Genomic DNA, 16,962 nt, shown 5'->3' with positions numbered 1-16,962 from the left:
AATCCCAAGAGTGACGTGGGGGGAAACACTGTCAGCTTACTTATAGCCTGAAGAAGATTCCTCCGCACAAGTCATATTAAACCTTGACTTTCTCAACGTGCTATTGCATGTAGCTCAAATGAAATATGCTTGTGATCCAAGTGTGCCTTGATATGATGTAGCTTCAACAGGCTGACAGGCGCAGACAAAATGGAACTGTGCCTTTACAGAGGACTACAGCTGATGAACACCAACAATCACAAAAGACATTATGCTCAGTAGGCACAATGAACTGAAGCACTGAAGTACACTGAGTGTGTGCCCTGGGTTTCGCATGAGAAAAAGGGAAAATCTGTGAAGACAATGAGGCACCTCTGGAGTGTGTGTATGCTTTTATGTGCATGTGATGTTGTGGTGCCCTTATTCAATAACAGTGACATTGGAAAATTGGAATTTGCATGTACATAGTCTTGTGTGTGTCATCATCACACTGTGCCTGCTCGTGTGTGTGTGTGTGTGTGTGTGTGTGTGCGTGGTGTGTGTGTGTGTGTTTTGCTGCTTCCCAGACTAAACAGAATCCCATAGTGGAACGGCATTGATCAAAAGGAGGTCAGACAGGGCTATTGAACTGCCTTCAAAGACATTCTGATTAGTTAGATGGTAACACTGCACCCATTCATCTTCCATGGCAGGACAGGACCAACCTCAAGTACTGCAGGACTGATACACAACATTTGAAGTAATAGAGATGTGCAGTAGTGCAAGCAGCAAGGTTAAGAAACTGTTGTGGACATCTTAGGAGCTTCGCAAGAGTTTATTCTACAAACCTGCCCACAGTCAGTCTGTTGCTAGCAAATATCAGCTGTGCTAATGCACCACAATCTGCAGTAATGATAATGATTTCATACTACATTACCTCACAATAGTATTGCAAATGAAAAACAAATTATAACAAAAGGTTGCAATTCCATAAACTAAACACAGGCATGAAAACGTATCCAAATGTGAGGTCTTCATTGAAATATAACTTTAAAAAAATGGCTAAAATAAAAGTTTTCATAAAACAGATAAAAACAAAGCTTGAAGCTGGGCTGGCATAACAAAGCTTTTTTATCTGAAATTGCTAGAACGAATACCTTAAAACTAACAACGGATCAAATAAATATATGTAATACAGAGGGACTCACCCACAGAGAATCATCACTCAACTCTGCAGTTTTCCTAAGCTCTATGGAGCATTTTTGCCTCTGTTACATCATTGTTTTAGTTTTCCGGGCTACAACTTTACCACTCTGGTTTTCACTGGTGCTCTCATAGTATTGTTTTCTCTGTTGTGGTTTAAGTATTTGAGCAAGTCAGACCTCTGTTGAAGTAAGGAGAAAATTGACCTAAATCAAGCAGTGGCAGTTGGTGTCTACTTCGCTGGCCAGGGTATTGATGAAGGTAAGTGTTATCGACAAACCTGACCTGAAAACAAATCGCTCAGTTCAAGGAAAATGCTGTTCCAATCAGCACAAGGTCGGCTCCTAATTGTAGCTTCCCAGTCCTGTTCACCTTAACAGTGCAATTCATGCAAATTTTAACAATGACTGAAATCTTCTGCATGTCCTTTGCACGACTGTGACTGTGGTGGGCTTAATTCCTGAAGGTTCAACCAGTCCATCGAATGTAAATGATTTGCACTCAGGCAACTGATTCAGTTTGAAAAAACACTCATACTGAGCTTAGATGATTCCGCACATGGGAAATCCTTTCCAGTGTGTTTGCTTCGTGTGTGACAAGGAAATAAATTGAAATGTCACTCAACACTCAACAGTCAGCCAACACTGGGATGTGCTATGCAGAATCTACAGCTCAGTTATACTTGGCAATGAAAAAATCTATTTCTGATGTTTGATTAAGATCATACAGTGTTTCCCAAGAATCAAACCTACTCTTTTCTTTCAATTTAATGAAAAAATTGCTATTTACACACTTCTTCTTCCACTGTGAATTCAGCCCATCAGCGAGACAAGCACAAAAAACAGCCACACAAAAACATATTCTTGTGCAGCTACACACAGCAACAACCAGAGCCCTGAGTCGTACATCTCTCGATAAGAGTTCACAGGCTCTGTTTATATGACTCTTTCAATTTTAACTCGTTTGATTGATGACACCCTTGAGAAATTGTTTTAGTGCTTTGCATATGGCTGAATGTGTATTTTCATTTATGAATGATTCTGTTGTGGATGTGAATGCATGCAGGAGTGATCTCTCTTACCTGTCTATGATTGCACACATGTCTAGGCTGACGTTCTCAAAAGCTCCCGTTGTGCCTTTTTCTACCGCATGCAAATCAGCTGGTTGGTCGTCCACCAAGATTGCCTGCATGCAGCCCTGGAAGGAGCGCTGGGAGGGTGGGAACAGCGTCTGGAGAAAATACCCTAAAACCAGCAAAAGGAGCAAATGAAAGCACAAAATAAAACATTATATCTTCTTTTAATTACTACAAATCACAAAGAGTTGGATGTGAGTTATTACAAATCATAGAGAGTACACAAATCATATGAGTAAACTGAATATTGAACAGAATTTAAGAAGGAAGAGAAACAAATAATGGTGGAAAAGTAGCAATACCACGTTGTCAAAATACTTTCTTACAAGCAATTGTACTAAAAAAAAACCCACAAAATACAAACCCAAAAATCAAATCAAGAGTGATTTCTGCATAATGCTGTATTACTGTAAGGATGACTATCAGACATCTTTTTTCTTTTTCTTTTTGTGTTTATGTGTTAATGTAACCCTAACCCCCACTTTGTAACAAATATTGAAATGATGATGACTGTCACATTAATCAATGTAATGTTCTTCTTTATGTCTGTCGTGCATTATACAGTATATTGATACTTCATGTACATTCCTGATCATTCATAAAGTACCAAACAAATGAATTAATTATCTTTCCTGCATGAAATTATGATAAGTTATGCAGTCTTAACATAAAGTGTTACCAACAGCAGTACGCACAGCAGCTTGTGTCTGAACAGTGAAGTGAAGGAGTGCAGGCAGATGGCAATAAATAAGGAAAGATGGATTCTTTTGGTCCATGATTTAGAAGACATCAGGAAGTCAGACATCAGACTTAATGACAACATCATCCTTGACGAGGAACAACGGACCTGAGCAGTGCCTGGTTATTGTCGCTTTTTAAAGCCATGACCCTTCATCGGTCCTTTTGTTTTAGAGCTTACCCACAAGGCCCATTAGCCTTAATACCAGTGCTAAGGCCGCAATAGACTAGAGGACATATAGGTTTTACTATATACAGTACCTTTATGAGATACAAGAGTCAATGACCCGTCCAAAGGTGGCACTGGTCCTTGACTGAAATGGGGACAAGGCTAGGACAAAACAGTGTACACATCGTGTGTGTGTGTGTGTGTGTGTGTGTGTGTGTGCATGTGCAGACTAAATCTTTTGTACAAATGCGCTCTGTGGATATAGTAGGGTTGTGTATATTCTACATGTGCAAACCTGTCTTCATACACCTGTGTACAACATATGTGTGTACTGCACACAGTGTATGTGTGTACATGTACAGGTATTATTACAGTGTACACTGTCAGATATAGGATATGCGAGCCTGGAATTCAGTCTTTGCCATCAGCACAGAGGTCACTCATAAAACACTGCCGCTCAATGACATCTCCATCATGTTGATGTTATAAGCTGTCACACTCGCCAGTATGCCTATTACCCTCAAGGCCAAAGCATCAAAAAGCCTTATTATAGAGGGCATATGCATTGTGTGCATGTGTGCACCAACATAATTGTAGCTTATGTGACACACCAGCAAATAAAGCAGCAGGAAAGTAGAAAGTGTGTGCCTGCATGTGTTTGTGTTTGTGCTGGATTCATTCGGTCCTTCACATCCCCTGATTTTCATTTCCTCCTCAGAAAGTTTCTCCTGTCATCCTTGCCATCTGCCTCTTCTCCTGCCACACCTGCCTGCTGTCTTTCCACAGGAGTGGGAGACAGACAGAGAGAGGGAAGAGATGGAAAGGAAAAGAGAGAGAGAAGATGGGAAGCGGAGCAGACTGCAGCTGGCTGCCAGCAGTTTGTGTCCTGTGGATTGCATATGAATGCAAAGGAAACGCAGCCTTCCTGACAGTGTGGCAGAACAAACGGATCAATGCATGGAACAACGGATGGGTGGTTAGATGTAGGCCATGAATGCTAACAGGGACTGGGTTGATATCTTATTCTAAATCACTGATGGGGTGTTCATCCAGTTTCAACTATGCCAGTATATCCTACTTGTTTGTTGGGTGTCACCTGTTTTTAGCCCATATACAGCTCATTTCATAAGAAGAGAATTTTTAAGACTTGCAACTGAAGACCTTCAGTGTCTTCTGAAACTCTTAAGTTTCACTTGTTGTATTAGTTTTGTATTTATTACCACACAAGTAAGGAAACTAAATCATGATTATGTCTCATAGTCCCCTCCTGTAGCGTTTACAAGTGGTATTACTGTCGGCTCCATTCTCGCAAAGACAGCGGGAACAATTTCAGTTTTCCTCAGAGTAGCAACTACCAACAACACAGCAGGAAAGACTGAGTTTATTCATTTCATTTAGTCTATAAGGAGACATGAAAGCAGATATAAATGAAGCTAATCAGCCTTTATTTTCCTGGGAGGTTTTGTGCCCTGTGGCAGGCAAAACTGCACAGTTAAATCGAGGTTTACGGAGAACCAGTATAAGCGCTGATGGTGTCATTATTCTATCATCATTACTTTGTGCAATCAACATTTACTTCATAATGATATATTAAAGCAAAAAACTTGTCTGTTGCCAGTTCAAGTAACCCACTTCACCTCCTGTATCCCCACGGAGAAATCAGCAGCTGTTCTGGGCAGCCCCCTTGTTTCATTTTAACATCATAAATGTTCATCTGGGAATTGCACTATACTTATTTGCATATTAAACGAATATAGGTTGGCAAAGCAAGAGGAAAAGGAAACATATCCTGACAGTAGTCATGCTTTAACTTTGGTCAGAGCTGCAGTGGCTGATCTTAATATGTCATTAAAATTTTGTCTTGCAGTCTCCTTTCCTATGAACATTTTCATTTACTACTGCAGCACAGAACACTGTAATGCAGACAGCCAAGATAAATGAGGCGGGCTTCGACAAACACTTGGCAAACAAAGCATAGATGTGGTCATCTGTACATCCTCAAGCTATCACACACACCCACAGTTTAAATCCAAGTAAAAAAAAAAAGAAAAAAAAAAAAAAAGAAAAAAATGTTTTTTTCCCCTGAACTCAACGATGCTGTGTGGTTTTAATTTGTAGTATAAACAAAAACCGTATCTCCCATAACCCCTCAGGATCCGTAACAGTAGCAATAATCCCCTGCAGGCTTGCTGGCACTCTATCACAGCCCCCCTGTTGTGCCCAAAAAGCTTCTCTTACAATACACACAGGAAGACCAGCACCAGCTCTACGAGAGCAGCTCAATCTGTCTGGCACGGCTGGCTCTCAGGCAGCGGAGCACTTGTTCCCACATCCCAATAAGTAAGGCAGACTGGAAATAGGCCAACATGCTCAGACATAAAAATTATACAAATATTCTGAGGATACAGCTCAGCTTCAACACATTTCACAGAAACAAAAATTATTGCCAAAAACAATATGCAGATTCTCTCAACATCAAACCAGGAATACCAGGACTACCTGCTGCTACCTTTTTCTCCATGAGCCATTTACCATAACTCTAAAACAACCCAGACAATCACTACACGACCGCACACGTGTCCAGGACAAGATGTAGCTGCACTGGTAGTCGTGCACATAAACGCACACAAAGCACACGTGCAGACCGCATAAGCTGCTCTCTGATAAATGTGGGCGTCAGAGTCTCTGTTTAATTCATCACAAGCTTTAAGAGGAAGAGGTGACAGTGTGTAGAAACATGGATTTGAGATGCTCCATATTTTATTTATTTATTACTAATATGTATACTGTGAAGGGCACAGGGCTACGTGTACTCTGACTTCCTCCCACAATCCCAAAAACATGCACATTAGGTTAACTGGCTACACTTTGATTCTCTTTTTTGTTCACACACCTGTAAAGTGTCTAGAGGTAAATCTGTTATGAATTGGCACTTTAAATAAAAATTGAATTGAATTGAATTGAACTGAATCACATTGTCCCTAGGTGTGAGTGTGTGGTTGTTTGTCTTTGTGTGTCAGCCCTGCGATTGACTGCCGACCAGTCCAGGGTGAACCTGGACTCTCGCCCATAATCAGTTGGGATAGGCTCCTGCTCCCCGCGACCCTGACGGACAAGCGGTATAGAAAATGAATGAATGTATACTGTGAGTAATAATACCTATTACAGGTGTTGCAAATAAACCAACTGGAGTGTAAGCAGCATCATAGCAGTTTATTTTAAAAAGTCAGAAAGGTTGTTATAGAATGGTTAGTAATAGTCAGAATAGTTAGAATACTGCAGATTGTGATGGAAGACTGTCAGATACAATAAAGACTGTCCTGTCATTTATGCATGCAAATAAAAATAAATATGAATGAGAGGAAGCAATGAGCTAGGAAATGCTGTGAAACTGTTTGGAACAAGCCGAGTTATAAAATTAGTAAAGAACAGGGGATTGCAAAACTAATAAAAGAAAGACAGAACTCGCTTTTCTTTTCCACAGTAATCAAACACCCACACGCTTCAGGGTGGAACTCCCCATGATTGACTACTCTCTCATTAGTATATCCATTCGTCCCCTCTTGCTGCGGAGAAAAGAACATGACTTTATGATATCACGTATGTGTGTGCGCGTTTGTGTGTTTGTGTGAGTGTCCGTCTGTCTTCCCTCTTGAGAAATTCAATTTGTGGATGTCTCATGTCAGTCACTTACTAATTTCTCTAAGCGCAGCATCAGGAGTGAGAAACTACTGCCCGTAAAATAGGCTTTGGCTTCAGGAGGCTGATTCTGAAAGCAGACGCTTGAAGGATAGAAGGGTGGAGATGAGAGGAGACGAGAGGAGGCAAAGGAACGGGTTGACCCGGTTAAGGAGGATAAAGGGGATGAGAGGAAAAGGGAAAGGATGATGGCCAAAAAGGAAGAAGAGAAGATAAACTGAAAAATTGAAGAGAAAGAAAGAAATGCGGGAGGGAAGAAAAGTGGAGAAAGGAAAACAGAGGGTTCGGAGAGTGAGGGGATAGTTGAGGATAGGATGACAGAGGCTGAGAGCCAGATCTTTCCTTTCCTCTGAAATCTATGGTATAATATCCCATAACCTTGGATTTAGTCTGTAGAACGCCACAGAATGACAAAAGGCAGGACAATTAGCTGCGTTTGTGACTGGTGAACCCAAAGAAAACTGTTCTGAAGAAATACATGGGAACTATTATATTATATGGCGTAAAACTGCACATACAAAACAGTTTAAAAAACTAAAAGAAGTCGACAAAAATAATGAAGCATAGTAAAGAAATGAAAATGTATTAGCTGTGTAATTTGCACAGCCTTTAAACTCTTTGGAAAGGGCACTTGAGCTGCATAATGTCCCATCAGAGTCGTCAAAATGCATTAAACATAACCATCTATTCAAATTAAGTAATTTATTACATTGATTAAAGCATGCAACAAGCTTGTCTTCGTATTACACATTAATAGTATTAATATTAATGCTACCTAAAAGCATTAAAAAACTTTGTTACCTTTTAAAAGAATAGTTTTCCTTAATTAAAAAGACTATTTATGCAACAGAGTACTTAATAAAATCTAACGGCTGAATGGAGAGAACTTATGTTGCATTTTTGTCACAAAAACGTCTCATTCAGACATTCAAACAGCTGGCTTGTCTTTATTTTTAATTTTCAACCAAAGCAGCCTCTGGCTAACTGTTTTCCATGTTTTCCACTTTTAATTGAAACACAGTATGTGGCCTGCGGGACACTAAAGTAATCATGTCCCACTGATGATATTCTGTCCACTTCCTGTTTGATGAAACACAGACAAATAATTATCTCACATAACCGCTCAGTGTCAGCAACCTTTGGTATGAACATCACCTGTTACTCAGCTGCATGGATCCTCTCTCACTTTAACCATATTATTATACTTACTTACTATACTATTATTATATCAAGTGAAAATGCTGGACTTCAGACTTAGTGTGTATTAGTGTGTGTATCATGTATGCATGTCCCCGCATATGTGTGGCAGTCACGCTTCAGCATCATACTAATTTGTCTTAATTTTCTTTAATGCGGCAATTGGACATGCTTAATAAAAATTAAGCTGCTGTGAAAAAAATTTAAAGTGAAGAACATAGAAACAGATGGATAGTAGGACATCTCTCCTCTGACATCCAAGCAAGGACATCCAGCACTCACCCTGTTGTAGCACACAGGATGCTTATTAGCAGTTCCCATTCCCAAAAATCATTTTTCATGCAGAGCAATGCTGGCGAGAAGTTCACTACACTCAACAAAATTAGATAAAGATAGGAAAATCCAACTCTTACAACCGGATCATGCTCTGGCAGCCGAGGTACTTTGCTCACCAAGTCTGGCTCCATCCGTGGTCACTGATCAACAACTGTTACCAATGAAAACACAGCAGATTGATGCCTTAAAGCTGTGAAATTCGAAGCAGGTGGCTACCTGGATCAGTAAACCTCCAACACACATCTCCCAGCTATCATCCGAAGCTCCGTCCTGCCCATAAAGAACATGGATCGTTCATGATACTGACAGCTTTTGGCCAATTGTGGCACGCTGACAGAGGAGTCATAGTCACATTGAAAGTGCTGCTGGAATATTGTTAGAGAGCTTTAGGACAGCTTAATGCGCTTGGCCTCTTTGACTCATCAAGCTGAGTGATCAGATAGAGTAATTGAGGGCAAGTTAAAGGCTAAACTATCTTTTTGTACACTCACTACATTATTCTGCTACCTCTGTGCTGGGATGAAAATTAGCCCCTGAATGTGATGAGAGGTGAGTGTTTTGAATAAACGTTCTAGATATTCTGTCTGAGTGAGTTAAGTGTGCACGTGGTACTTGGGACTTTCAGAGCATGCAGTCAAAAACACCCACATGCTCTGTTCATACAAACCCAGGCTTGGCTTGAGGCCTTCACTGAAAATCTGTTATAATGGGAAGGTGAGGAATTGAGTAACAGGAAATAAAATCAGGTCAGGACTGCTATGAATCAAAAGTAAAACCGATCCCAATTGTCAAAAAAGCTAAAATAATTCAGGGAGGTGAAAACAACCTGCAGCAGCGCACAAACCTTTTCCCATGAAACAGAAGTCTGATCCAAGAATGAACTGGGTGAGATATTTCCAAATATGTCTTCCTAAAATTTCTCCCTCATGGACTGCGATACTGCGGTCCAAATATCTCTCACTGCCACAGTAATAATCAGCAGTTTTGAATCCCCCGCAGTCTTCAAACTTGTGTTTACTACCCTGCTTCTCAGCATTCATTATGTCATGTGAAACTAACGAGTAAAACTGCAGTCACAGATGCTGCCAATGCAGCCCACACGCTTCCTCTGTCGGTCGGGTGGAAAAAAGAACATAGTTGTATTTCTCCAAATTGTATTGACGCATATGCGTGTATCCGGGTGTGAGTAAATGCAAGCCATGTGTTTATATACTTTTCACAGAATGAGACAGAAAGGAGAAATTCTGTAAGTTGCACATACGCATCATACAGTGAATTGTGTGACATGCATGTGGCTCCTCTTGGGTTTTATGTCTCAGTGTCTCACTTCCTCTCAGCCTTCCAGCTCCTCTTAGGATACAGTGCTCACCGCCTGTTCCTATCTCAAGCCTTTCACTCAATTATGAGCCATCTTCTGAAATTTCCTTGTCAAAAACTTTTGCATCTCCCCATCTCACTCTCTGTCTCCACTTTCTCCTTGTTTTTATCTGTCCCCTTTTCCATTTGCTCTTCCTTTCTCGCACGTTGTCTGTCTCCTCTTCAAGGGGTAAAGAGATCACAGAGATCCTCTCCTCACAGCCACTATTGATTCCCAACTCAGCTTACAAAAATCAATAAATTATCAATTGGATCAAAACGGAGACCAGAGTGTGAGAGGAAAGAAGAGAGGAGATAGTGGACTGAAAAGGCAGACAAAAGAGGGAAAGTTGAGAGAAAGCTGGGTTGAAAGAAAGATAAGTGATGATAAAAACTTTGGTGTGAATATCACTCGTTAATACTGAATAATTTACGATTTAAATTTATAGAATCCAAGAAAACCTCAGAAAAGTAAACAAAAAAGTAAATAAATCATTTAACAGGTTTTGGATGCTTTGTGAGTGAGTCACTCAGGAGCAGCGAGCAGTAAATTAAGATGGACAACAGAATAAAAGAATGTGGAAGTGTGTGTGTGAGGTGCTGATCCTTATTGACTGGCCTGGGGAAATGGTTTGGTTTGATGGAGGAGATTGTACACTGATAGAGAGAGAGAGGGACAGAGGCCTTATGGAGCTATCAGAGGCCAGATTATCTCTCTCTGTTACTGTAATTTCATACAGGAGCCCCCCCACCACACACACACACACACACACACACACACACACACAGACCACCTTCCAATAAACGGACAGCGGTGTCTAGCATCGTTAACCTGGCATCTTCCTAATTCAGACAGATTGTTGCTGCTGTGTGTGTGTGTGTGTGTGTGTGTTATTGTATGTATTACTCCCTGCATGGTAGTGTGTATCTGGTGGCCTACTTGTGTCTGTGCTCTAGCAAAGTGAGCAACCTCCTGAACTCTGGCTACTGGCGTATAGATCTCTGGCAAGATAAATGATTTGCATACTTACTTAGCCTGCAAACACACACACACACACAGAGTTCATAAAAGCTTCACTGAGCCCTGTTTCCTATAGCACCAACAAATTTCTTGCCATGCAATTCAGTACAAAAAGAAATAGTTTAAGACAACACAGCAACCAAAACCTGACACATGACAATACTTCAAAGAATTCACAAAACAAGCAGTCAAAATTGACTGAAACACGTCGTAGATATGAATGGATGTAAAGTGGATGGTGTTTTCTGTCCCATTGTTACCTCCTGAGCATAGCGGCCATCTAATAGTGTCATGCCTTCCTCGGTCGAATGTGGTGGAATGATGATGAATGGATTTGGAAGTGATGAGTGTGGTGTTTTCATCAGATCTGCGGTGACGGCGCTGTGGTGACGCTTACCTCCCAGGTGATAGGTTCCTCCAGTGTTGACGGTGAGAGGGGAGGTGGAGCGCACAGCAGACGCCTCCTCGCCATCTATCGTCAACATGGCAAAGTTCTCCTTGGCAACCAAACGTACGGCGTGCCACTGGCCGTCGTTAAGGCCCGAACCTGGAAGTGAGCAGCGATAAAAAATGTCTTCAGAAAGTAAGAGGAATTGTAAACAGAATTTTCTATAAGCAGAAAACCTTCTTGGTGACCATGAGGTTTTAGCTGCGTGACGTCTCGGAACAAAAGAATTGCCAAAGTCGAAAAATGTAATCTAGATCCAACTCTATTAAAAATGCGGACCCACATTCTTTCATCATTTGTGAACTTTAAATTAAAAAACAAAAAAGGTCAGCACCCACGTCATGTTTTGACGGTGGATGCTGACCTTACTTGTAGCTTAATAAAAAAATAATCAAGACTGATTCCTTTTGCGAGGTCAATAACTATAACTTTGTTAAAGGAGAATACAGGAAAATGTCACGGACCTGAGAGGGATTTAAGGAAAAGATGACTGAATGACTCATCATGGGTGAGGAGTATGTAGGTGGTGAAACTGGGAAATGTAATTTCTATCTGTGATGTGAGGCTATCTCTCTCTGTTTACCTTCTACTCCATCATACAGCTGTTTTATTTCTCCACAACGATTCCTCCCCTGAGTTTTTCCACCCCTCACACACCTCCATCTAAGCTGCCTGGTAAATGTGACTTCAGACACAGTCAAGACACGCTCAGCAGAGGATAATCTTCCTGCCTCCACCACATTTTTTTCCTCACTTCAACACATATTCTCATATGTATGCCAATGATCCCCAATTCTTCTTCCTTTCTGTTTTATCCCCCACCTCCACCACCAAGCTGAGTGCAGCTTCCAGTCTCAAGGTCCCTGTGTCTCAACTCCATTAACTCTCAGAGAACCCCGTTTGCGTCTGAGTACCAGAGTACCGGTGTGTGTGTGTGTGTGTGTGTGTTCTCTCTATCTGTGCGCATGCTTTCAGCACTTTGTGCAAGTGTGTACAAGTCTGTAACGGTGTGCGTTGTCTGCATATGTCGATGTAGAGTGTGTGTGTTTGTGCACGGGGTTTGTGCTCTCCTTTTCTCTCTCTTCCCTTGTAGCTGTGCTCCATTAAATATGAGTGATGTTTTGGAAAGGGACATTACTACTGGAGCTGAGAGAGAAGCCAGCTCACTCTCATCACCCTCTCCTCTATAGATCACCTCTTACTGACACCAATCTCTATTCATTCTCCCTTCCCTGCCTCCCTCCCTGTCCCTGATTCTTTCTTCTGTCTCTCTCTGTCTTCATTTCCTGTCCTCTATTTTTGCATTTCACTTCTCCCCTTTCTTTATACGTCCCTCCTCACGTGGCCATGTGATGCATCGTCAGCTCCTCTCACTGCTTCTCAACGGTCAGGACACTGTGGGCAAGTTCAGCGTGTACAGTGTATACTGATGGACCTGCATTCAAGTTGATACACGTGTACCTTCGTTTCTGCATGTGTGTGACTGACGGTGTGTGTGTGTGTGTGTGTGTGTGTGTTTTCACTATCTGAAAGGTGCACTTTTTCATAGTTTATTTCCTCCCAGAATGCATTTGGAGACCCTGGCTTTCACATCAGTTGGGGGTCTACACTAATTAATCTCCATCACCAGGGTGACCATGTGTGTGTGTGTGTGTGTGTGTGTGTGTGTGTGTGTGAGTGCATGTGTCTTCATGGCAGTGACCAAAGAAACCAAGAGCCAAGATGGCCACCTGCTATGGCCTTGTTCAGTGTTCACAAAACACACACAGCAGTATAAAGATGAATGCGATCATGCATGAATTTTTCTTTTTTTTGTTGTACTTGAGAGGGCATGAATTTAAAAAAAGGCAGAAAATTAGCTTTTATCTGAATGACAACAAAAAATTCAGTTTGGCTGCAAAGCGACCTTGATGTGCTCCTTTATTGACAATCGCATTTCTGACTGTATATTGGTTTGATGTAATCACCATCAAGCTCTCTGCTCCCTCCCGTCCCTCTCTATAACCTCTTGAATGTAATGGAAAAGAGATACTGTGTAACCTCGTGTCCTCTCATCTGTTTTACATCACTTGCAATAGCTTTGAATGATGAGCGGTGATAGTGGTGTCAAATCTTCACACTCACTGCAGCACAGGCACACAAAACCGAATCTTGTGCACACTAACATGTGGCGCATTCTTTCTCTCTCTTTCTGTCACACGCGCCAAACACACCGTCTCAAATCACTCACATGCCGACTGTCTGCCACAGATAAAAAGAGCACAGATACTGAAGGAGTGAAGACGGAGGAGGAGGAGGAGGAAGAGAATTGTTCAGATTTGACAGGATAAGACCGGTTAATGGCTTGCTTTAGCGTGGTCATTTATGTGCAGAGGCCCAGTAACAAGGGGAAGGCTGGCAGGGGTGGCAGAGGTATTCACATCCTTTACGTATGTAAAAGTGCCAGTACAACAATGCAAAAATACTCTGTTAGAAGTAAAGTTTCAGACTTCTGAAATATGACAAGAGGCCCGAACTTTCTATTTCTATTTATTTACTAATTCTTTAAAAAGACTGTCAACTCATGGTGTGTAATTACTGTTTATGTTCGCAGAGGCTTTAACTCAGTGGGTTACATTTGGAAAGCTTGTAAAGGCTTTTCTGTTAAAGAAGACAAATGATGACATCTATGAGAAAAACATTACTTATGTCCAAAATAGGCGCCATGTTGTAAAAAAGCCTACATGTTAAATGATTCTTTGAGGGTGCTTTATCCGTTTCTGCTGTGCTGGGAAATGTTTCTTGCATAAACAGCTGAAAACATCAGACTCCATTGCATTTCTTAGATGTATTTGCAGAGGGGTTTTACAGTGAGGGCTTCTGTGCTGCCAGCGTTGCTGTTCTGTCTGACATGGGCTCAAGGAGAGAGCAGGAGAGCTAACCAAAGTTTACAGGGGACGGATATTTGGGATGAGAGACATAGTGGTGGAGCAGAGGGTCAAACTGAGGCATACCAACTATGACTGCAAACCCAGAGAGAGAAAGTGGCTCAGCTAGAGACAGAGAACACACATCATCAGTCATATTTGGGCTGGTGATGCAATCATCATTGATGGAAATTATTTTCATTATCAATTAATCAATCAGTTATTTTCTTGATTAAATGTTTGGTTAGTAAAAAGCTCCATAATAACTTCCCAAAGTCAAATTGCCAAATTGATGACAAATATTCACATTTGACAAGCAAGAACCAGTGACAGAAAATTGTTCCTTTGCAGAAAATTGTAGATTCATCTGCTGAAGTGATCCACTTTGACTGTTTCATCTCTACGTTAGTTTTGAAATTGTTTGTTACAGCTTACACTTCTTAGAAAATAAAAAGAGAAATTCTACAATTACAGGCACCATGAGATCAGCAAAGTCAATAAAAAAGGTCACTGTGGACTGGATATCAGTTAACTATGGTGTCATATCAGCAGCAACAGACAATAATGATGAAGATGTCGTGGATTGCTGCTTTCGACAGTCTTACTCAAAAGAAAGTCATCCTCAGCCTCTGTGGTATTTCAGTGATGAGCTCCTAACTGACACCCACTGAAAACAAGGTGACAGCAATTACAGCGAGCTGGAAGCGTCTGAGACCGAACAGCAGCTCCTGAAGAAAAAAGTGGAGGAAGCTGAGAGACTGATTTCTGGTACATAATTACCAAAATCATAGACAGGGTATTGCTGGAAAATCCTAAAAGTGCAGCTGAGAAATGATTGGCTTTCATGTTTGCAGTGCAAGCAGCAGAACTGGCAGCCCTGGTTTCCAGAGTGACAACCAGGGAGGAGGAGGCGCAGGAGCAGAGGAAGGAGGTGACAGCTCTCAGGGAGGAGCTGGATATTTCCAAGACTGAACTACAGCTACAGCCAAGAAGAAACTGGGTGATATGGAAAGAAGGTATTTTGATAAAAGACAAAAAACAATGAAATTCTAACCGGCCTTTCCCTTGAAACAACACAGTTGGTTTTGCTGTAATTCTCTAACAGTTAATGTTTCCCTCCTGTGTCTGGACACTCCAAAGCTGGTTTCACTTCAGGAAAAACTGGACGATTCAACACTGAAACTCCACTCATCTACAATACAATACGTGTTAGAAAGGCTTTGAGGCAGCAAGGCTACAGATTGTGCATCTGAATGGGATGCAGAAGGACTTGACAAAATGTCGGTATGTTCACCATGACCTTGATGATTTTTATGCCTTCCAGTTATTTATGACACCACACTTTGTTGACATCGTCCTTGATTGCACATGGCCACCAACAATTTATTCTGCTTTTAAGTAGCTCCTGTCATCAAAGGAAGAAGGGTATTTCTGCTTCTACAGCTGTACAGATTAGAGTAAGTAGAGTAGAGTAAGAGTTTTATAATGAAGTAAAGTGCTAAAATTAGGAAAAAATCTGATGAAAACCCTGATGAACAAGCTCATTGAGAGTGCAGTGTCTTCTGTCCACTCATAGAGCTATTATATTATATTATTATATTTTGCTGTATACAATATATCTAGGACAATCTAGGACACTGCAACTGACAGCACAGTGATAAGTGATATCCATTGGATGCTGTCAATCTGAATAAAGAACAACAGACAGTTTCACTTTCCCAATGGGCAGAGCTGACTTTCCTAGCCACCAGTCAGAGCGGTTAACTGGAGCTACTTACTGGTGTATCTGAGATAGAATGGAATAAAATTGTTTAAAAGATTAATAACAGGATAAGATATTCATTATAAAATTATTAATAAAATGTGACTTAATGATTGTCTTCTAAACCTGACTTTCCTGTGCTTTAGGGTCTCTCAGGTTTATATTTATATATTTTGTCAACTTCGTCCATGGGAAGATTTTTGGAAATCCTGTTTTGAACAGTAATGTTTGACAAATAGAACGAATAGAAACAATTTATTTCAGTGCAATATAAGGACAACATCATCACTCTGTTTAAAAGCACCAGTACAGCAAGTATATACAGTATATACCAAATACTAACAGGTCTAACAGCAGCAATATGGAGGCACTGAATTTAGAATAAGAGATGAAACTGTACAGTGAGCTGTAGGACTGATGAGAAGATAAAACTATTTTTTCACCATTTAAAACACAGTGTTGTGTTATACTGTGTTATCCATGGGTAACATATACAAGTTTCAATAAGTAATATATTTTTCAAATTATATTTATCAAGTTTTCTTTTCATTTTAACACGTAGGTTCTTATTAGTAGCTAAAGCCATTCCTCCTTTTTCTGGGGTCTTCTTTTTATCAATCGGCTACTGAAATGTCAATAAAATATTAAAAAAGGTGCCCAGATAATGCTGGTGTTCTTGCCTCAGCTGTGCTTTGTGATACCTTCTATGATTGTGCAAACACCAGGAAATAAAAATGGATTCCCTGTCCCTTTAAATGTCCGTATCCTGTACACCCAGATACACATTACATATGCATGCTATATATCGGTACAGTGCACCTACTGCCATGGTAACACCATATATGACCTCCTTTACCTACAGTGAAGTCCAAAGTGTATCAACACAGGGAGGTTCAGCATCCAGTTTACCACAATGACTGACAAACAGCAGTCACTAACTGACCCTGTAGGCAAACTGGTTAAAATTTAGTTGAAGGGAACCTGGCTTGAGAAAAACACAGACAGCAGCTGCTGCTGGGGCTCCAGCAGTCTAC

The 16,962-nt window shown here is 40.9% G+C and overlaps 1 protein-coding gene across 1 annotated transcript in view; it reads right to left on the bottom strand.

Annotated features, from left to right (window-relative positions):
- The window catches only part of cntnap2a (contactin associated protein 2a), a 274,377-nt gene that overhangs the window by 97,052 nt on the left and 160,363 nt on the right, over positions 1-16,962 (bottom strand). Inside the window, exons 10-11 of the mRNA XM_046371619.1 lie at positions 11,210-11,359; positions 2,243-2,405 (exon numbers count right to left, since the gene is read on the bottom strand). Coding sequence (XP_046227575.1) covers positions 2,243-2,405; positions 11,210-11,359 — 313 coding nt within the window. The remainder of the gene's footprint in view (positions 1-2,242; positions 2,406-11,209; positions 11,360-16,962) is intronic.

The sequence above is a fragment of the Scatophagus argus genome, chromosome 18, assembly GCF_020382885.2.
Source record: "Scatophagus argus isolate fScaArg1 chromosome 18, fScaArg1.pri, whole genome shotgun sequence".
Taxonomy (NCBI): Eukaryota; Metazoa; Chordata; class Actinopteri; family Scatophagidae; genus Scatophagus; species Scatophagus argus.
Note: the sequence above shows the minus strand (reverse complement) of the source record. Positions and strands in the feature narration are given on the sequence as shown.